Source organism: Orcinus orca, chromosome 2 (genome assembly GCF_937001465.1).
Source record: "Orcinus orca chromosome 2, mOrcOrc1.1, whole genome shotgun sequence".
NCBI classification, from domain to species: Eukaryota; Metazoa; Chordata; class Mammalia; order Artiodactyla; family Delphinidae; genus Orcinus; species Orcinus orca.
The window spans coordinates 110,638,431-110,661,056 of NC_064560.1; the positions used below are offsets into that span (position 1 = coordinate 110,638,431).

General features: G+C 35.8%; 2 protein-coding genes across 3 annotated transcripts in view; one reads left to right on the forward strand and one right to left on the reverse strand.

The window, feature by feature from the left end:
- The window catches only part of MYEF2 (myelin expression factor 2), a 32,336-nt gene extending 29,514 nt beyond the window's left edge, over positions 1-2,822 (forward strand). For both annotated transcript variants that reach the window (XM_004266753.4, XM_004266751.4), the window contains one exon: positions 1,741-2,822. In XM_004266753.4, coding sequence (XP_004266801.1) covers positions 1,741-1,904 — 164 coding nt within the window. In that variant the 3' untranslated portion in view covers positions 1,905-2,822. The remainder of the gene's footprint in view (positions 1-1,740) is intronic.
- SLC24A5 (solute carrier family 24 member 5) lies at positions 2,463-21,061 on the reverse strand. Its single transcript, XM_004266754.3, has 9 exons — positions 20,868-21,061; positions 20,001-20,180; positions 10,219-10,302; positions 10,027-10,130; positions 9,581-9,681; positions 7,614-7,897; positions 5,311-5,517; positions 3,281-3,382; positions 2,463-2,791 (listed from the first exon to the last, which is right to left on the reverse strand). Exons 1-9 carry the CDS (start codon positions 20,986-20,988, stop codon positions 2,469-2,471), a joined length of 1,506 nt encoding a protein of 501 aa, XP_004266802.1. The 5' UTR covers positions 20,989-21,061; the 3' UTR covers positions 2,463-2,468.
- Between the last annotated feature and the right edge of the window lie 1,565 nt (positions 21,062-22,626).

Below are 22,626 nucleotides of genomic sequence, written 5' to 3' on the forward strand. Positions count from 1 at the left end.
TTTTGGTTCAGTGTGATATTTATTAACTTGAACCATTTAATTAGTATTGAGTGGGTGAGTGATTACCTATCAGTTGGTTTTTAAAAAACGCAGTAATGGGGCAGGGCGGGGATGGATGAATAAACAAAAGAAGAAAAGTAGCCTAGGATGTTGTAGAAATCATTCAGATCAAAATTTAAACAGGAAAAAAAAATCTTACTCATGCATTGGGATTAAAAGTTCATCCCATCGCCTGGAAAGGGCTTATGCAATTTTTTGATAAGCCCTTTTTTAAATTAATTAATTTATTTATTATTTTGGGTTGCATTGGGTCTTTGCGCGTGGGCTTTCTCTAGTTGCGGCGAGCGGGGGCTACTCTTCGTTGCAGTGCGCAGGCTTCTCATTGCAGTGTCTTCTCTTGTTGCAGAGCACAGGCTCTAGGCGTGCGGGCTTCAGTAGTTGTGGCACGTGGGCTTAGTAGTTGTGGCTCGCAGTCTCTAGAGTGCAGGCTCAGTAGTTGTGGTGCACGGGCTTAGTTGCTCCGCGGACTGTGGGATCTTCCTAGACCAGGGCTCGAACCTGTGTCCCCTGTATTAGCAGGTGGGTTCTTAACCACTGCGCCACCAGGGAAGCCCAAGCCCTTTTCTTTTACCTTCCCCCCTTTTCCTTTTTTTGTCCCTTTATAGAACTAAATATGTCTGACTGTTTGATTTTATTGCCAGACTAAAATTAGCCCATAGTGATCTGGCAACTATAATATTCAACGGGAGGGAAACATGGCAAGTAGTCACCTCACATCTAAATCTGTGTGAACTGGGTTATCATACATCCTTGTATGCCTGGGGATAGTCTCAATGTTTACATCTGTTATTTGTGGTAATTATTATTAACTCTCTCTTTTACTCTCTGAAGTTTCTGGTTTGGATGATGGATTTTTATGGCTACGTATTTTGATAAATGTATTCATTTATTTCAAATACCAGTCTGTATAGAGTCAGTAATGATATTAACTATAAACAGAACCATTGTCTGGTTTTCCTCCTCCTGGAAGTTTCTCTAAGGTTCTTCTTTGTGCTCTTATCATCACTGTTTTCTACTTTTATTGATTTAAATCTACAGTATCTCGTCCATGCCTGTTTCTGTAATATACTTGGTGCCACTCTTACATGTGGAGTTCAAATTGTCATATTGAATAAATGACTTTGGCACTGTGGTTGAAAAGCAGAATTAGCGGAGCTCTTTGTGGCCTGGTAAAAATTAAATTTCTGGGCAGTTGCTACTGTTTTCAGGGATAAAAGAGTGAAATGGAGGATAAAAGGGAGGGAAGAGAGATTAGGGGATTGGGCATAAAAGAGCAATTGTTTTTCTAAAAATAATTTTGTTTGAATTTGTAAGTTTGTTATTAGGCATGGTGACTTGGTGTCATTTTGTGCTAGCTTACCTTATCTTGCTATAAAATTCACTTTAGAAGTAAGGATTTAACATTAAAAATTTTTATTTTAATAAAATATTAAATCCTAAGCAAATTTATTTTGATTTCAATTTTGTATATTATAACCTGTATATATTCATTACTTTATATGAATTGCATTATATTCAGAATATAAAATGATGAGAATAATGCTTATATGATGCGCTGTTTTAAAATCATTGATGTTTTTAGCCAAGTATCATTTCATTGGCTACGAGAAATTTCAAACCTGTGTAGTGAAATGGAACCTGTTTAAACAGACTAGTAATTCTATAATTTTTATTTTATAGGTCATGTAATGTTTGCAGAAATAAAAATGGAGAATGGAAAGTCAAAAGGCTGTGGAACGGTCAGATTTGACTCCCCAGAATCAGCTGAAAAAGCCTGCAGAATAATGAATGGCATAAAAATCAGTGGCAGAGAAATTGATGTTCGCTTGGATCGTAATGCATAATTTGAAACCACGGTTGGAACATTCTTACATCTGTTTTGCTGAATCTCCTAGTAAAAGTCATTTTTTTAAGTAATACTGTATGCTTACAAAAGTTGTAAAGATGAACTTTTAAAACTCCCACCAGCTTTTAACAGTATAGTGTTAATATACTGTGATTTTTGTTAATCTCAAGTTTGGATTTTTAAAGACAGCAAGTCTGGTCATTCAGTTTAAATGAATGGTTATACTATTTTTAATGAAATAAGCCATTTTCTTGTTATTTTCAGTTCTGCATAGTGGGATTTGTTTGTTCAAGTGTCCCCAGCTTTTATCAACTTATTGTAAGGTAAAACATAGATGGTTTTTTCAAAACTTCTGTTTAATATATGTAATTGTCCTTGAAAAGAAAGGGCTCAGACAAATTAGGATATGATTTTGGTTGGTTTTAAATTTTTCTTGGTGATAAAGAATTACTGTAAGTAAGTTTTAGATTCTAAAGTTCAGAATATTTTTTATTTGACTTAAATGGAGAAATGGAGTTTTCCTTCTCTGCCCTTCCCCATCATTCACATTTTCCACATAACATTAACCACCACAGCCCCTTATTTTATTATTTCCAATAATTCCAAGTTCATACAGAACTGATAATGTTGCAAGCCCCAAGTATAATAATAGGCAGACTAGTCCCAACTTTCTGTCTAGTTTCCAGCCATTAAGGTGAACTGCTAAGAGAAGAAAAATAATTGAAATGTTGAGAAAGATGGTTATGTAAGTTAGTCCTCTACTGTTCACTTCTACAGGAGCAGATGCATTTATAAATGCAGTTTTAATAAACCATGGAACTCCTAGGCACAACATATCGAACACATTGGATCCCACGATGTTAGACATAGCCATATCTCCTTTGCCTGTTAAAAAAAAAGAATGTTGTTAAAATATGCACACCAATACTGTATTTTATTAATAAGCTTCATAAGAAAAAACACTGGATACTTTCTCTGTTTGTTTTGGAAAATTGTTGTATTAGAGGAAAAGTCTTAATGAATTTGTATTTTTAAATTTTGGGGGGTTAGTATTTAAAGTCTTAACATTTATTTATCTAATAATAATTATCTTTATTTATTAAACCATTTTTCAATAAGGTATGTAGATTACTTGTTGCTTTTCATTCTAACATGGTTATGATTTAATGCACATTTCAGATGAATATTACTTGGGCGATTAGATTTAGTGAAATTAATCTGCTATTAAATAGTAAATCCTTCCTCTGAGTCACTCCTTTTTTTTTCTTCAAAGTATGTTACTGAGGAAATAAATATTTTAAAGTTACCTTTGCTCAGTGTATTTCAGCCAGGCTTTTAAGAAGGGCACTGCAGCTTGAGGGACCTACTTCTTACCTTTTCTTGCAACCAACACACTTGCAATCGTGTCTGGTATGCTTGTTCCTGCTGCTAATAAAGTAAGGCCCATTACTGTATCTGGAATTTCTAATGTTTCCCCTGAAATAAACATAGATATTACAAGTTACAAATCTTATAGATTCGCTAACTGTTCTCTGCAGATATTTCAGATATTTCTTTCCTGAAAAAGAAAATAGGCATATTTAGATTTGAGAACCAATATGTATTTACTTAGATTTTAGCTACCAAAATATTTGAATAATATTGGTGAATTGGTAACCCAGGTAGCACAGATTTTTAATGACAGATATCGATATTTAATACACAAAATTCTACCAAGGAGTAATTTCCTTGCCTGGTATGCTTACAGAAGTTTTGGCTGTCCACTGTTGTCAAGGCTGTTGCTTAAAATATGCTAACGAGATTGGTCATTTTCTCTTTTCCCTTTTAAAAACATTTGCTAAAGAGGTCAGATTTAAGCAAATTATTTGTAGCTGTTTTTAAGCTGTACATGTGTTAACACGGTATGCGTTTTTAAATTCCTACTTTAGTGACACACCTTAGTTTAGTGTTTTCTTTGGGAAATCATAAATCTGAGGAAAACAGAATAGGATTCGGCTTGAGTCTTTCTAACTTTATGGTCCCAGTTTAATACTTGTGTTAAGTCTGATGTCAGTTCAACATTTTTCATAAATGTATTCATTTTGGGAAACAGAACTAGAGGGAAGTTTAAAAAAAAAAAGTAATTGTAACTGCTCTTAATATTGTAATTGAAAACTTACTTTAGAATTTTTTTTTCTTAAAATGTTAATTAGAAGAACTTCAAGTAGCATATTTATTGCATGCTTATATATTGATACTGGAATTGTAATTGGTTGTTAATTTTGTTACTGGTTTGCCAGAGTTCATATGTACATAAATAACACTAATATTTATCATCTTGGGGACTGTTCTATGATCTAGTACTTCATTTTGTTCTTTTCTTGCTTTCCTAATGTCAAATGTGATCTGTCTGAGAAAATTTAGAGTTTTAATATGCAAGCTATTGGACTTTTTCATCTTACTCTTAAAAAAAAAGTAAAAGAAAAATAGAATAGCATACTATTCTAAGTCATATATTAATTTGAGAAAAGTCAGAGGTCAGCAAATTTTTTTCGAAAGGGTGAGATAGTAATTATTTTAGGCTTTGCAGGCTATATGATCTCCGTTGCAGTTATTCAGCTCTGCCAGTGTAATGTGAAAGCATCCATAGGTAATATATAAATTGATGGGCATGACTGTGTCCAGTAAAACTTAACTCTCAAAAGGAGACTCAGTGATTTGGGCACACAGGTGGTGGTTTGCTCACCTATGATATAAGTCCATTCAGCTTAACCTTTCTGGGAGAAATTCCTGATTTTTTTGTTCATTGTTTATATTCAGTTTTTCCTTCTGGACTAGGAGTTCTGTGGGACTAGAGCTACTTATGACCAAGCAGTAATAGTTAAATCTTAATCATGAAGGTAGTAGAAACCTAAAATGAAACTTTATTTTGTACCCTTTTTATTCATTTCATACTACGTTTATATTCCCATATTAAAAAGCAAAATAAAATGTAATCCAGTTAAACAGTGAGTACCCATCGTTTTCTCAAAACACTGGCACCTTGCTATATTTTTTATTATGGAATGGAATTCAATATAAAGACTATATTGTGCACCCATGCAATGTGATTTAATTATTAGCATAATAGAAAGACATTCTGTGAATTTGATTTCATTTATAACATGTACATTCCTTTGACTTGTACCCCTGGGCTGTATATAACAGTGAGAATATAGTTGACATGTGATATACAACTCACAAAACCTGAATGAGCTTGTTGGTGTATTAATATTTAATCTTTCTGTAAATAGCACTAATCTTTAGTCTTTACTGAAAAAAAATTTGCTCTTTAACTAGACTACACTTAGTGAATATATGCTTTGTTCTTATATAAAACTGATTATTTTATTTTTAAATTGTGCTCTTATGCTTAAGGTACATACCAGTTATTGTGACCATCCAAACCAGGATATATGTAAATGCAGATATCCACAGTGCTGACATGAAAAAGGTTATCACAAAGTAATTTTTCCAAAACTTTCTTCTACAATCTGGTGTGGTTAGAAAAAGTAGTATAATAATGGGAAGGGATAGTACCCAAAAAATTCTTTTCAAGTCTGCTTCAGGCATGTTGAAAACACTTGGTGGATCTGTTAAGGAAAAATTAAACGATTTTGAGTTTTCTCAAGTGGCCAATTAAGTTAGAAATGTTCATTTAGACAGCTGTATTGAAATAAATTAGCTGTATCAGTTTTTAAGAGGCTATTTAAAACATTCGAATACCTCATTACTGATATTGCTGGCAAAGAAACTAATTGAGACTTCAGGGCTGACGGTGTAAAATGTGATACTCAGCGTTTCTTGATTTGGGGCCTTAAATCCATCAAAATGTCTTGGATCATTCACTAAGTATGTTAGAGACATAATGTTTATGAAGTGTCAGTTCAACATCTCTTGGTTTTCTACAGTGTGGATGGTCTTTAGTAACTTTTGCTTATGGGATTAACTGGCTGTCTTACCTTAGCTATCCCCGTTGTTTCCATTTCCCAATATTGATGGTACCTCCAGCCTGCCCTATGTATCACATAATGTATACTTAGGGAGTATAAGATAATTATAGCATAATCTTTTTATTAAGTTGAATATTTCTAATTCTCATTGTAAGTGTCTTTAGGGGACTTGTTTCATTATTTTCTTTGATTAATTTACCAAACACAGAATTGACCACAATTCTTAGAAAGAACCTTAAGAAAATAGGCACTAGTATAGAATCTACAATGTAACTTATAAGACTTGAGTATGTTTTTTAAATTCAATACTTAGTGGAAGACAATAATATATTCAATAAAAAGGGGAATTCACTTTAAAATTGTTTAAAATTTGTATGGCATTTATAAAATACTATACCCATATTAGGTCACATTACAACGAATGCTAGTAAAATAACTCATAAAAAATTTTTTGCCAAGCCTCAGCCAATGGGCCAGAAAGTAACAGATATAATTTTAGTGTAATAAAAAATGTTTGGACTGGTTCTTTTGAGTTTCTTGTTACAAAATTTAACTTAGACGTGTGTACCTCTTGCGCCTGAAAGACTAGAAACTATAATTTTTGTAAGAAGGGGAAAAGTCATACTTTAACTTTTTAAGGTAATAAATTAGAATAAGTTCCCTGTCTACTAAATAAAATTTAGAATCTGTTTCTTACAACCACCTTATAAAAAAAATAACCACCAAATTTGTATTTCTGGCCATAGCTGAATTCGACTTCCTACTAAATATATTTATTTAAGTGTTTTGCTACTTCTTCAAATGACATGTTTAAAATTCAACTGTTTCCTTCCTACTTTCTTTTTTCCCACACCAGCTTTTCTTCCTTAATTCCTAGTTTTTGTAAGTGGTGTTCTCATCTTCTTAATCAGTCATGATCAAAAGCCTCAGAATTATCTCTGCTCCCAAGTAGCCCTTCAGTGGCCTGGTCTTGGTGATGCTCCCTTTGCAATGTCTCACATCTGTTCTCTTGTATCCCCCCTGCCTTCACTTTGTCTAGACATCTGTTAAACACATCAGTTGGTTTCGTAGCCTCTTAAAGACCTCCATGTCTTTTATCCCATATTTCAGTTCTGATAATTTCTCTGCTCACAAACCTGCAAACACTCTTAATTTAGCATTTAAGACTGTATCCTCTTCCTTTCTATCCACCTTTCTTCTGCTTCCATTCTGCACATGCAGTGCTCCAGTTATGTTAGTACTTGAGCAGGCCTTTTGCTCATGTTATTTCCTTGTCAGTCCATGGAATACTCTTTACTCTTATCTCTGCATCATTTACTTATGACTAATAAGTAACAGCTATTGAAGTCTAGACTTCAATAGCTGTTACTTATTATTCATAAATCAGGTTGTTAGTTAAAATCTTACTATTCTACAAGGCTTAGTTTTAATGCTCCCTTCTCCGTGATAATCTTTCCTATCTAACCATCCTCATCAAATTTTATACCATCTGTCCCGTTTAGGAACCACAGTTATGCGTTATTTGTTTCTCTTTACAGTGTTCACATTTTAGCTATTTGGGTTTTTTTTTCCCCCCTGTAGTATTGGAAGCTTCTTTAGGGATAGGTCTGCCTCTTGATCATCCCTTAATCCCCTTAGTGTTTTTTACATAGTAAGTATATAGTACTTAATGAATTGAAATGAAATTAAGTTTTGCTAGTGAATAGACTTAATAGTGGCCAGGATGTGGTTATTACCTTCAGAAACCTGACTAAGACCATGTAAACTTATAGAAAGCTGGGAGTAGCCAGAATCTTCATGAAATACTCCACTGTCAGTTCTTGATTGCCTACGGATGAAAGGTTGATCCTCATCTTCCCATCCCATCAGTGGCTGTTGTTCACTTCTCTCTTCCATTGCTTTGGCAAGGCAGGTGCAGCAAGGACTGCATTTCTTTATAATATATTGGTTAATTTTAATGTCAAAACACAGCACCAAAACATACAATCCGTATATCAAAAGCAGTGAAGTTCCTTCATACCTATAAATTAGAGAAATTTGTGTGTTTTTCAATTAAAAATGTGAAAGTTATTTTAGAGTTAGTAGCTTTGGGGCAGTATCTGCTTAATTTTCTAATGCAGCAATAGAACAGAAATGTTCTACATATATTTTGGTTTTGCAGATGTGTCCACCTTTGGTTACAGCATTAATAAAAATGTATTGAAAGCTTGACACTGTCCTTTCTGTATTTCAAAAACAAAGATTATAAATTCATTGTCTTAATTTGTAGAATCCTTCCTAATGGCAGGCATAAAAAGTTCTTTAAACATAATAGTAATTATAGACTTTCAAAATAAAAGTGAAACTAATGAATAGTGATGGGCATTCTCCACCTCAGGTCATTGGAAGAATATAATAATTATAAGAACATATAGTATCTGTTCATTTCAATTGTATAGGAATTTTGTGTAAAATATTCAGAATATATTAGACTTTGGCTGGAGCCTTTCAGTTTGCTATACAGAGATTTTTCGAAGATTTTAATGTAAATGAGTTTGGCTTGCATTCACAAGAAAGCAAGGATGTTCTCAAAAATAAAATTATACCTAAGGCACTGAGAACCGTTTTCCTGTACTCTGGCTTGCTGTTTAAAGGATTTTCATTAGCTAATACCATCACATTTGAACCTTGCATTTACCTTTTATTTTATAGCCATTGAGTCTCTGCTACAGCTTGAAAGCACGGAGTTCTTGATTTCCCTAATGGGGGGGAGCATTAGCTTGGATGCTCTCACAGTCATTGTCCCCTTACAGACAACTGCTAAGTCCCAGAAGCATCCCCATTGTAACCAACAGTCTTTCCTTGGGAGACAGGCTAGATTTCAGGATGATTCATTTAAAAAATTTGCTCCCTGCGAGGTTTAAAGTGTTTTGATAGCAGGTATTGATGCAGCACTGCCAAATTGTAGTATTCCAGAGGGGTGCCGTTTACAGTGTTTTCTGTTTTTCTGGTGATCTCTGGCATTGGGCAATGTACAATCCGTATGGCTGTGTTTTACATTTCTTTATCCGTTAAGATTCCTAGTGTAGTGATAAACACCTACTCATTAGCTGAAACGATTACTATCTGTTCACTAAGTCACCCCCTTTTTCATTTTCTTGGGACAGCAAGGCATGGGGAGATTATAAAGCAAACAGGTTTGAATATTGAAACCTAAACGTTTTTGATTTTTAGAGGAAGAAGGCTATAGTTCCTCTTACTAAATGAACATCAGGGAGAAAGTTGGAGGAATTTAAAGGAACTTTTACTTCCTTTGTCATCTTCTCCAATCTTGTGACCATGGTCACTTTTAACGGAAGCAAGGTAAACCACCCAATAGATGAAGAAGCCACCTGTTAGGGCTTTAACAGACAACAAAAGTTGGGAGATCTTCTCAACAGAAAGTCAGTGGAGAGAACGAAGGGTGGTAATATCCAGTGGTTAGATAGAAAAAAGACTGACTTGACTAAAGAATTGCAAAGAAGGGAGAAGAACCCAACTAGCAATGGTGGTGAGGGGGTTAGCTCAGAGACCTACAGGGAAAATGTACGGAAGTGGCGGATAATTGAGAAGTGCTTGAAATAACATTTTTGAAAAAAAAAGAAATGTTACTAAACCATCAGAATTTTATAAAAATCCTCTCTGTAACTGTTTTACATTAAGAATAATGATTATTCAAGCTTACCAGTAAACTTGGTTGTCAAATATTATGGCAAGAACTGCTGCTACACTAATCATGTATGCTGCACAGTCTCTGAATAGGGGCCAACATGATAGCGTTGAAACCTATAAAAATAATTAATGTTTTCCATTACACTGTAACTTCTTCAAGTACTTGCTTAGTGCAATAATAAAATTGTTTGTATATTTGTAGCTAAATATTGTTGCCTTTTGCATATTGCATAGAGAAAGGAATTTTAAGAAAAATTGTGTTTCTAAACCTAGTCTGATTTTCATAAATTTGACCAAGAGGTATTTGTGGGTTAACTTAAAATTGAATACATGTTGTTTTTCTACCGATTAATAAATTTAATTGAACGCATTACTAGTGCCTTGTTTGTTCTAGACTGTGAACGGTTCTTATAATTTGTCAAGGCAATAAATTTTGTTGAATAAAGTTGTTTTACATACCACGTTAGATAGTAAGCCACAGGCTGCACAGATGCCAAGGAGATTATAAATTGCAGATCCAAGAATGGTGCTAATGCCAATATCGCCCTCTGTGATAAATACACCTATAAGCAAGATCGTAGCTCAGTTAGTATTGACTTGGAGAAGATCAAATCACATGGAGTAAGAAAAAATATAAGGAGCAATATTTACCTAGGAAAGCAGTAACCAATTCAGGAGCTGAACTACCGGCTGCCATAAAAGTTGCACCTGCAACATTCTGGGACAATCCAAAGGCTGAAGACAAACGAGATTATGTTATGCCTGGTAAAGTGACAAATGAAAGTATGTCTTTATAACTAAATAGATACATATATCAAAGCTACACCTTCACAGAAAATCACTAATATTAACTTTAGCTGGAAAATAGCCAATAGAGGCAGCGTGCTAGGCATTATTTACCCTAGGTCAGAAAGCTAGTGTCAAAGTTAGAACTAAAACTCAGGTTTCCAAGGCTTTGATAGCAATCCTTTGTTGATGTTTTTATTGTTTGCTATATCTACTGATATTTGACACTCAGTCTTTCCAGACTCTCAAACTCTGGTGTGCTTTGTTGAGTCCCGTTCACCTGTGGTCAGTATTTCCTTATTCTTGCCTGTGGGGACCGTTACCTGTCGCTCACTCTCAGGTCCACATCAGATTCTACTTCTCTGCTGAGACATCTACCTTTGACATTACTGATTCCTTTTGTTGTTGGCAGTGTGACAACAAAACAAAAATAGCTACGATATTTCTGCCCACATGATTTTCCAGAACTTCTCCATTCCCTATCAAAAAACCAAACCAAAACAAAAAACAAGGTGGAGTTTATGTTTACATCATCTGAGCCTAGATGAGCCTTTGTGACTGCTTTGACTAACAGTATGGCAGAGCCGTAATATTTCTGAAGCTAGGGCATAAAAGGTGACAAAACTTTCTCATGGTTTTCTCTCTCTAGGAACATTTGCTTCAGAGCCCTAAGTGATCGCATAAAAACCCTGGCTACCATACTGGAAAGACCTTGTGAAGAGCCCACATAGAAATAGAGATCCCTGAGGAACCCTGGCTGGTGCAGCCCCCCAGTTTTGAATCTTCCCATCCCAGGCACCAGACATGTGAAGGAGGGAGTTTTCAGATAATTCTAGTCCTCTCTTCTTACTATAACTGCATGAGAGACCTCAAGCAAGAACCACTCAGCTGAGGCCAGTAAACCCCCAAAGCTGTGAGAGGTATGAAATGATTGTTCTTTTAAGCTAATAGTTTTGGGGTGATTTGTTAAGCAGCCGTAGATAACTGGAACACCTGACTATTGTTCATTTATTTGTTATTTATCTATTGACTACCTAGTATGCCAGATGCTTTTTTTATGTGCTAGGAATGTGGCAGCAACAAAACAGACAAATGTTTCTCATCTTCTGGAATTTAATTATAGTGAGAACAGACAGGATAAGAAAACTATGTATTATGTTAGGAGCAAAAGCAGGGTGGGGGGATATAAAATGTCATGGAGGAAAGATTGTAATTTTAGATTGGGTAACCAGAAAGGACTTCACTGAGATGGTAACTTAACAAAGACTTCAAAGTGAGGGAGTTAACCTCACATAGACCCAGGAGTATTCTAGGCAGATGGAGTGAGTGCAAAGAATTTGAGGTAGAAGCTAGCCTGCGTGTTCAAGAAACAGAAAAAGACTGGAGTGTCTGGAATAAAGTGTGTGAAGGAGAGCTGTAGATGATGAGGTCAAAGGTAATAGGTGGCTAGATCATGTAAGGCCTTGTGGATCCTAGCAAGGACTTGGGCTTTTATTGTGAAGAATATGGGAAGTGCTTGGAAAGACATCCACAATATTGCTTGCTGGTAATACCAGCCGCAGTCATCTTTTTTATCCCCATGAGATCATCTGGTCTCAGAGGCCCAACCAGCTTGTTGGGCCACCTGTTAAGCCTCCATTGTGAAAAATCCTCTCAGGGTAGTCGGAATTATCTAATCCAGGCTCTCTATCCTATTCCTTACTATTTTCCTTTGGTCACCTTGCTTGATGATCATCTACTTGTAGTGACTAATGAAGAGAGAGAAGTAATCATTTATGTAAGTGACATTTCATAGCATTTCTTATACTGCTTAGAGTAATTTTACATATAAATATGTAGTATATATATAGTATATCGTATTTATACTCTTACTACAACTCTGATATGTAGTAGGACCAATTGGCCATGAAACTTAAAATAGAACAAGATGAAGCATATTGTTCTGTTCTTAACTTTTTCATTTTATGTATGAAGTAAATAATATCTTACATTCATGGTATACCATTCATGATCATGTACATAATTTAATCATCTCAGCTATCCTCAGATGTGAGTGGTGGTATTTCCATTTTACAGATAAAGAAACAGGTCCAGAAGGTTAAGTAACTAAAAGTTACATGGAGAGCAAGGATCTTAAATGTGAGGAATTAGGGCATAAACCACAAGTCTGTTGCTTCTAAACCCAGTGCTATTTCTGTTTCATCACAGAAACTCAATATAATATAAGAATGGCACTTAGGCCAATTATGGGGGACAATTGAGTCATTTTCTTTCCTGCCTCATGGCACTGGTACATAACTACCACTGTTCCATTCCTTGCTAGGGGGAAAATAGCTAATGGGAGTCAGGAATAATTTGGACGTTTTCCAGCATATTCCAGAGAATGTATAAATTTAGTGATATTACCATGAATTCTCTTCTCAAATCAAACCAGGGCTTGATAATATGTGGAGGAAATTGAAAAAGAACAAAGTGCTTTATCTTGAAATAACTGTCTAAACTCAGGGCAGCTGAAGTGTGAATGGCCAATCTTCATTTAATGCTGGCTGAAGAATGCTTCATTAGAAAAATTCAGTCTTGAGAGAGAAAGGGTGATCCATCCGGCTGTTGCAAGGTAGGAAAATAGGTGGCCCTTTTGAGCACTTTCACTCTCAAAAGGCAGTAACAATAAAGCTTGTTGCTATTCACTGGGCTCTATTTGAGTTATGAAAAGAAAGGTTCTGTACAGATGGATGTGTAAAACTTCAAAGATATTTTAACAAGTTATATCTTAAGGTTCTGAGCATATTTTATAAAATGCTTTATACCTTTGAACTTTAGAATCGACTGGCTTTGTCTTCACTGACCCTTGGGTAGCATTTCTCTCTGCTATAGTTTATTATTAAAGATAAATTGTTCTGGTTTCCCCCCTTTCCCAAGAGCTATTACTTTTTTCCCTCTCTATTACTCTAAAGGAATAATCATATTTCCTTCAGGATATAGTAGAAATGTTCAAGGTGAGTTTTCTTTATAGGTTTAGATATTACATTGTTTATATAAAGTGCAACTTTATGATAATGAACTGATTACTGGAACTCATCAGACTTTTTCTTAAGCATGTTCTCTTCTCTGATACCATGTTGGAAAGTTTGTAACGGTTTTTGAAAATCCTCTTCTGGAAATATAGTAGAAAGAGTTTTAAACTAAAATGGAGACCTGGCTTCTGGCCTTGCCACTACCTTGATGTGAGACTTTAGATAAGTCATTCAGACAAGTCTTGTATTTTGCCATCTGTAAAATGGAGGGTTGGACTACACAATATTTAGGTATCTTCTAATATTATCAATTTTTACAAAAAATATAAAATATGAATTCTATGCCTTAAGCCTCTGTACTGCTTCTTACTGTTAAATCAATTCCTTTTATAAATAAAAATCCCCTTTGTTGCTGAAAATTTAGAAAATGGAGGAGAAAACAATGGGGAGGATCATTTATAATTTTAACATTGTATTTTAACCACCGCTACCGTTCTTTATGTATTTCCAGTTCTTTTCACAATGTGCGTTTAATAGAGTTACAAGAGAAGGCTATAAGCAATTTGATGTCTTCTGGCACAATTTTGTAAAGTCCTCAGTGATAGCAAATTTTCATGCCTTGTGAATGGATTTGAATTTTGGAAGCAATTAAAAGTCATTCAGACCCAACTCTAGTGACTAGGGTGGGTAGTCATGCTGAGTAATTCTATTCAAAATGAAGTATGACAGCAAACCAATGTCTTTTATGATTTGCAAAATTGGTTCTGATACTAATTCCAAATATATTCTAGAAATGTTTTGAGTGAAGTCAGCATCATTGAAATAAATGCCTAGCCCCTCAATGTACAACTGCATGTATATCTCTGTGGTGCTTTTAACAGGAAATAAAAACATTTGAAGTACTTTAGAGTTATCATCTCATATTTTGTCTGAGCTATAATGGAATAAATTCTGAAATTCTGTGTAATGTTTTGAAAGGCCTGATTCCACTGAAAAAGAAAGACTCCCCCATGGCCTAATCTAACAGCTTTAATATTAATTAATTTCCACTTGTGCTAAGTCTATCATATAAAGCATATGTAAGACATTTTATCTCCAAAGCTCACAATTACCTGAGTTTTGTCTCCATAACTTGCCCAAAGTCACATAGGTAGTAGTTGCAGAGATGGGATGGGCAGCTAGACCTTTTTGAATTTAAAAAGCTGCTCTTTCTGTTACCCATGTAAGTGAAGAGATTAATACATAGCTTTATTATTATCATCATCATCATCATTGCCTGTTCCTGAATAGCATCTTGGTAATATCCAGACCACTTAGCACTTATTTAGATCCATATACCTGGGGTAGATTTAGATGCAATCCAAGGTGACCACAATGTATTTATTTCTATTTTAAATTTAGATTAGTTTAGATCAGAGGGAGAAGAAAAACAAAGAGGATGAAAATGCTCTTAAGAGGAGAATGAGTGCCTGTGTGGCAGGGAGGAAGTGCTATTCTTAGATTCTTTGTTCTTTGGAAAGGCTTTGCCTCTGTAAATTTCATAAGGATTAAGAATCAAACAATCCCCTGAAACTGTCCGCTATCCAAATGCCATACTCACAGAATTATTCCACTCCCTTTCAATTTTATCAATTTAGAATTAATTCTACCTGGAATTAAAACTTGCCTTTCTTTCTTATTGTCTATTTCTGAAACACAAAGTAGAACATGGGCAAATATTAGCTCAAAGCAGAGTGAATAAGAATAATTTTTTAATAAAAAAGTAAATATTTTATTTAAGTATGTTTCTGAAAACCTTACTAAGATCATTTTCACTTAAGACATGTTATACTTCAAAGGATCAACATGGTGGAGGGATTAGAACTACTAACTGAATAGCGTATTAGTGTAACATTTAAAAAGAAAAGTTTCATAACTAGCTCATTGTGGACTTTGGGCTATATCAAGTGACCAGTCACTAGGGGTTCTCATGTTTCTCTCTAATTAGCTTAGGAAAAGTTAAAGAAAGATGATTTAAACAGTGGTTAAATAACTCTAGGAGATCCCCATTACATGTTAAAACAATACATAAAAAGGTTTGTTTTGACTTTATACTGAACTTTTGTGTTTCTAAAAATGAACTGCTTATAAAGATGAGAGGTAATAGTCCTACTATTTGGGCTACAAGTTAATGTAGTTTATATTATATATAAATGTGTTCAAAGAATCATCTTTAGTCTCTTTTCCTTTAGAACTTAAATGGATAAAAGAGAAAATAGGATTAGAGGAAGGGGGTATAGCAACAACATTTTCTTGTATTGGTTCTACATAGTTAAGATGACAGCAGAATGTCTCAGGGTATGTGCTTGCTTTTCCAGTTTTGAGGTGGGGAGGAGAGGTTGTGTGACTTTGATGGTCATGAGTTGAGCAAGAAAGGGAAAGATCCTTGTTGAAAGCCTCAAGTGGTGGTGGTTCTAATGGTAATTGACAGACCAGCATATATAGCTACAGACAGAGACAGCTACACTTGCCTGAGTTGGCCCTGGCCAGGGCGTCAGCAAGAGGCTCTGCCCTCCACCACTTCCAACTTATCCCCTGCATGGAGACTCCAGTCCTGAGCCTTTTCTAGTCTTCACCTTGCTGAGGACCCTTGTGCTAACCAAATGAACCACTGTTAGTGATTGGAGGAGGGGTTCCTGGGGTGATGGGGTGGGCCAGGGGTGTGCCAATTCAACCATTGTATCCTAGGTTGGGACTCAGACATGTACTCCATAGAAAGTCATTGCGTTATACATGATGGTTTGGTTCCACAGTACTATGATTTCATGTACATCATAGACAAAATGCTCAGTTCTCAGAGTCTCATTATTGCAGGTTACCATTTATAACATTAATTTACAGCCCCCAGGAGGTTGCTAAAATTCTTAACTGATTTTTTTAAGTGACTTGGTGGATTCTCATTATTTTGTAGTATATTTCCTCTGTAGTTACAATGAGTATTTGATGTATTTTTGTGGTCAAAATTTTCAGTGCCCTTGGGAGGAAAAATACCTTTTAAAATTGTTCAGAAAGAACAGTTCTTCTGAAACAACCATATTACGGCAGCTAATCTCAAACAAGGACGTGTAAAATTATATCACACAGCAATTGAAAACATTCTTGGGTTTTGGCATTAGAGAAACCAGGGCTCTCCTGTGTACTGGCTGTGTAGTCTTGAGAAATTATATATTCTCTCAGCCTCGGTTTTTTTCATTAGTAAAACCAATCTAATAGTCCCTACTTTATAGGGTTTCTGTGAAGACTAAATATAATCATATATGTTTAATTTAGAACCATGCTTGGTCTTCTATAATTGTTTTATGATAAATAACTATAATAAGTATATAAATAGTTAATAGCATTCCAGTACATTGTAGAATGCTCTGTAAATTGTTTAGAGGATTATATTAATACTTATTAGTTGGGTGGAACTATTATAGCTTGTCAAAGAACTATGGGGAAATGTAAAGCATTTGCAGACTTTCTGAAGTTAGTTTCTGTGGATGTAAAGAAATTCCAGAGAAATTGTTTTTTATTGTTGATGTCCTAATTTGGACAAGACCATACTAAGACCTTGGAAAGAGAAACGACAGAATTAATTTAGAGGCATTTAAAAAATGAATCCAGCTAGCACTATTTCCATTTCATTTCATTGCCAGCATTTTCAATGCTGAAGACCGGGGTCAATTCTTAGCAGCTGAAGATTTGGCAGTGATGTGGGCATCCATCAATCACACATCCATAATAGCTACTGTGTTACACTTCAGAGCAAAGAGCTATTCACTTGAGAAATGAATGTTTGCTGATGATATTCCAAAGTAATTCCACAAATGGCATGGTGGAAATCATTATTATAGATATTTTATGAAGTTGCTTAATGAAGATTATTTTGAAGTAGCAATCTAAATTTTAATGCAGTAGTTTCTTCTGCAGGGCTAGAAAGTTATCTGTTTATTTACCACTCCCAAGACAGGTTTTTATTTAAAAAATTCTTGATGGATTTATTCTTTCACTCAAATCATTGTTTGGAAATGTGAAAACGAAAAACAAGCAAAAAAAAAGTGATTCTTTTGTTTGTTTGTTTTCCAGGAAGAGAAGGATTCTAAGTGGGGATATGGTACCTTGAATTTTTAATTTCTTAATTTTATATAATTAATATGATTTAGTTTTTCTAATGAGAAGTGTGGTACTGGCACAAACATGAACAAATAGATCATTAGAATAGAGTATAGAGTTGAGAGCATAGAAAATGGATCAACTTTTGGAAAAAATAGCATTGTATCCTATAGCAAAACAACTTCTTGGTGGAAGAAATAAAAATATTAAATATAAATAAATAAATAAATGTTTAAAAAAAAAGAAACTGTAAGTAGAAGAAAAGATGACAATTTTTCTGACCTAGGGATAAAAAGGTATTTCTAGGTATAAAACCAAAAGGGGAGTCATAAGGAAAATATTTGTAAATTTACTTAAAAATATGTACACTTCAAAAAAAAAATAAAAAAGTACACTTCAATGTGATAAACACATAAAATACAAAACCAAACAAACCATAAAAAGTATATCATATAAAAATTATATTAGAAAGAGTTAATACCCTTATATTAAAAAAAATCTTGGAAATCAGTAAGTAAAAGACAAATACTCCCGTATTAGAACATGGGCAAAAAACACAAAAGCAAAACCAGAAATTTTAATACACATATAAAATTTTCAACCTCACAAATAGTAAGATAAATACAAATTTTATAAAATAACTTCCATTTGAAAGCAATTAACAAAGATATTTAAAATGATCCCAATAAGAATTATTTTTAAAAAAGGCATTATTCATGGTTTTCTGGAATGGAAGCTACCACACATTGTGGAGGTTTTCGTTGGCACACCCTTTGTGAAATGCTTTTGGAAATGTATAATATAAAGCTTAAAATATGCATAGCTCTGTATCTTTATCAGGAAATGATCAGAGAAGTTTGCAAAGATTTGGTACAAGTATGGGCATAACATCATTTAGAACAAAAAATTAAAACTCAAATGTCTAATAAGATTAATAATTTTAAAAATTGTGATAAATTTCTACTGGGTGCTTATTATGTATAAAAGCCAGTGTTAGGTGCTCAAATCGTTTCCAGAATCAGGAACTATTGTGCTGCCATGAAAAGTCATGTTTTTGAAGGGTATTCAATAATATAGGGAAATGTACATGATCAAATATTATCTTAGGAAAAGGAAACGACCTCAAATTGTATATGTAGCAAGATCTAAAAGACTGAAAGGAAATACACCAAATGATAACTGTGGGGGTCTCTGGGTGATAGAAATGTAGAGGAATTTGTTTTTTCTTCTATTCTGCTTGCATTTCATCAGTCTAAGTAAAAGTATTATGTTAAAGTAATTTAATTTCTATTAAGGAAAACTATCAATGTCAATGTCAAATGTAGTATCAATGTGAAACTATATGTATAAGTTAAATAATAATTATAATAAACTTACGCTGACCTGTTCTATAATTATTTTTCATTAGAGAAATAGGTGCTGAGTGCCTCTGCTATTGCCAGATCCTGTTTTAAGTCCTAAGGATACTGCTGTACTGCACTGAACAAGAGAGAAAATGACTTGTATTTCAGCAGGGGTGGGGGATGGGACCATGAGAAAAGGGAGGAAGGGAGAGTTTACATTCATGCTCTTTCCCTGTGAAGAAATGCTAGCAGTGTGTGTGTGTGTGTGTGTGTGTGTATGGCGGGGGGATGCTATTTCTGTGCAGTCCTGGGAGTACGCAGTGGGAAATCTAACCCTTAACTTTGACCTTCCCTGAAGTGAGCATGCTCAACCAATTAAACTAATTAAGCAGGAGACAGAGACTGGAAACGCTGGCACTTTCGCTTATTTGGCATAAAACATCACTGATATCCTGATTTTAGGGACCAGTGTGCTAATGTAAGGTCTGTGCTCAGAATTCTGGGCGGTATACATGATTGAAGGGGTAGAACTGAGGGGCTTGGCAGATCTTATTTCCAGAAACCAGTAACTGAGCTTAATGTTTAATTACCTGATGCCGAAGGGCACTTTACAGAAAATGCAGGACTTATTTATTTATTTATTGGTTCATAAACATGAATTAGTTTCCTTACTGGTAGGAGGCTGGGAAAGGAAGAGGGAGGAGGGCGGTCCTTAAAGGTATTTGTTTATCATCTACCTTTAAAAAAGTTACAGAGATTTTAGAGTAAAAATGAAAAAAATTTTTGAAGTATTTGATGGCAGGTATTAGAAGTCCAGTGTATTAGGAGTATGTACCAAGTGCATGTGTATGAAACGTGGAACAGCTTACTAACAAACAGCTAGGCAGTATGATAGACAAACTGCAAGTTTCTGGAGATAGGCAGTATAACAATAGTTGCTCTGTACTCATTTAAAGATGTTCTGCTGCACATTAACTACCAAGAAAAACCATACTCACACCAGTCCCTCAAGGTACAGGACACCACGACACAGGAGTCAGTGTTCTGCAGCCAGTTGAGATGGACAGGATTGCTGCGGAGCTACTCCAAAGACAGCTGTATATGTGTGTGGCACTACTGTTCTGGAAAGTTGTAGAGAAGATTTCCAGCTACTTACATTCACTGATGATTTCCAAGGAGGGTAGGAAGTACTCATCACAGACAATAGACATGGCCATGAACATGTAAAGGATAATTAGGAAGTAGATTATGATGCCTCCATCTGCACGCTCCTGTTTTGTGAAAAACCCTTCAGGAAACTCCGAAGATGGGGACATAACACATTGGGTGCTATTTCCTGGTAAGGAAAAGGAGGTGAAAATTTGAAGGATGTTCGAGTCACACATTCCAAGCCCACAAAGAGAAATTCCTTAAAAAAACAGGAAGTGTGGGATTAAATCACTTTTGAATATGATGTAATTGTAGATCCTTAAAAAAAAAATTAGTCTTTGGGACCTGAAAGAGGTGCTTTAAATGAAATAAGATAATGATAGCAGGTGAATTAAAAAGAGGAAATAACGAAATCAGTCTTCCTTGTCTGCTTCATTAATAAAAGGGAATTCTGAACCCCTTTTCCTCCTCAATTAGAAACTGTTTTTTGAAGATAAAGATTCCTAATATCTGTACAATTTCATTTTCCCATTTCAGAGCCCAAGTTGTCCGCAAAGCCCAAGGCCCACAAAGAATCATCCACTGTTGCAGAGAGAATTGCTAGGATGAAAGATTTCTTTTTCCATGATGAAGTCTCCAACAATAAAAACTGAAGACTCTCCTGCTTCATGACGTCTGTGAATGATTTCAGAGCTATCTTTGAGAACTTATTCGAAGGATCAAAAGTGTTTGATAGCCTACCAAATGCTAAAACTCAGAGCAAATACAGCAGGAAGCATAAGCAAAAGTGAGTCAAGTAAGATTTCCCTCTCTTTGTCTGTTTATCCATATGTGGCAGCAGCAGCAGGGGTAGCTGACCCCAGCATCCACCTACCTGTAGCCCTTGGAAGACGTTGGGGCAGGGAGGCACCTGGGGGAGGCAAGTGTGCAGTAGCCCAGAGGATGCCGAGGAGCAGGGCCCTTCTTGCCCACCGTGGGCCCCCTTTGGTCTGCATTGCTGCAGCGGTCTTTCTGCAACGTGCAGCCTTGGGAAGGGAGAAGAGGAGGATTAAGCTGGATCATGTGAGGAGTCTCCTTCCTGCCCAGTGCCCTGCCCAGGGCACATCAAAGCAAGCCCAGTGGACAAGGGAGGGTGATTGGAGCCAGCCAAGCTACTCTGATCAGGAGCCCTAAGCCCCAGAGAGGCTGGAGGAGGTAGGGAGAAAGCAGACAGTCCTGTGGCCCACAGTCCCCGAGGGCAGATCCAGGCGGCTTGCTCTTTACAGAGTGATTTTATTTATTGTCTTCATACTGGCTCTGCTTTTGACTCTCTCTAGATTTTTAAGGACCTGAGTTTATAACTGCTTCCACCTCTCTCTCCAGCCCTTGCTTCTAGAATTTGCTGGAGCTCGTGTATGTGCATTCTTTGGCTAGGCTGTCACCCTTTTATATTTCTGTTTTGGCCTCTCGTCCTCTCTCCAATTAGGAGACTCCTGCAATAATCTAGTGGAGAAATGGTGGCTTGAACCGGAGCAGTGGCAATGGGGATGGAGAGAAGTGGGCAGCTTCAAGAACTAGTAAGAGTCGTAGTGGATGGAGGCTATTTGATCATTGCTTAGCTGTGCTCTCTGCCAGAGGTTCTAAAATGCAAATTGGACAAGCCAGGGAGTGTTCAAGTATAAACTACTATCCTCCCTACCCTAGCATTTACTGGGCTTGCCAAGATGTTAAGAACTTCTGGCAGTATAGAAACATGTGGCGAATAGCACAGGCTCTGTAGCCAGACCACGTGGCTTGAGTCCTAGCATTGCTGTTTAGTACCTATATGACCTTGGTCACGTTATTTAACCTCTCTGCTCCTCTGTTTCACTCTCTGTAAAATGGGAAGGTTTTAGTGCCCTCTATTTGGGTTGTGTGAAGATTACATAAATGAATGCATGCAATCTGCTTAAAACAGCCTCTGCCCCATGGTCAATGTTATCTATCTGTTGTCTATCATCTATATTATTATTATTAATGTATTACTTTTGATTAATATAGAAGCTTCTTGGCCATAGAGGAATTTTTTAGTTTTGCAACTCTCATGGTTCCTTTGCAGAAAAAGCATAAAAATTGATGTGCTTGCTAAGTTTTAAATTTAGAAACTGCGTTTTTCTGGTGGAAAGGAGTCAGTTTGTGATCTTGAGTTGGTAAAAATTCTCAAACACGCTTTTGCTTTGCTGGGAATTGCTACCCATTATAAGCCTCTCTGAAACCGTCATTTCCAGGAACTGACTATCCAGATACGTGGTGTGGTTGTGAGGCTGGGATGATGAGTCACCAAAGTGTAGCCCAGTAACAGAGCAGATTCCCAGCAAGCAGAGTTCTGGCTGCTGACACCTGCAGGAGGTGGTGCCCTGGACCACTGGCCTTTGGCCTCAGTGCCAGCAGTGCTAAGCCCCAGGGAAGAGTCCACTTACCTTTGTGTAAGTGGAAGTGTCTCGTGAAACTTTCCTCTCCAAAATGCAGTAGTTCAATCAATTAATAGAACTAAACATTATAAACAAACAAAATGACAGGAAAACTCAAACCCACAGTGAAAGTGAATACTTATACGATGTATGTTGTTAATCCAGGAAACAGAGCAAGTATCTGAATATATAAGCCAATTACAA

Bases quoted from the DNA above. Each gene is read 5' to 3' on its own strand.
- SLC24A5 (XM_004266754.3), bottom strand. From the start codon at position 20,988: ATGCAGACCAAAGGGGGCCCACGGTGGGCAAGAAGGGCCCTGCTCCTC. The intron at 10,131-10,218 runs GTAAATATTGCT...TCTTGCTTATAG, and splicing joins ATTGGTTACTGCTTTCCTAG to GTGTATTTATCACAGAGGGC. The intron at 5,518-7,613 runs GTAATAACCACA...TTTCCTTAACAG, and splicing joins TCTTAGTCAGGTTTCTGAAG to ATCCACCAAGTGTTTTCAAC.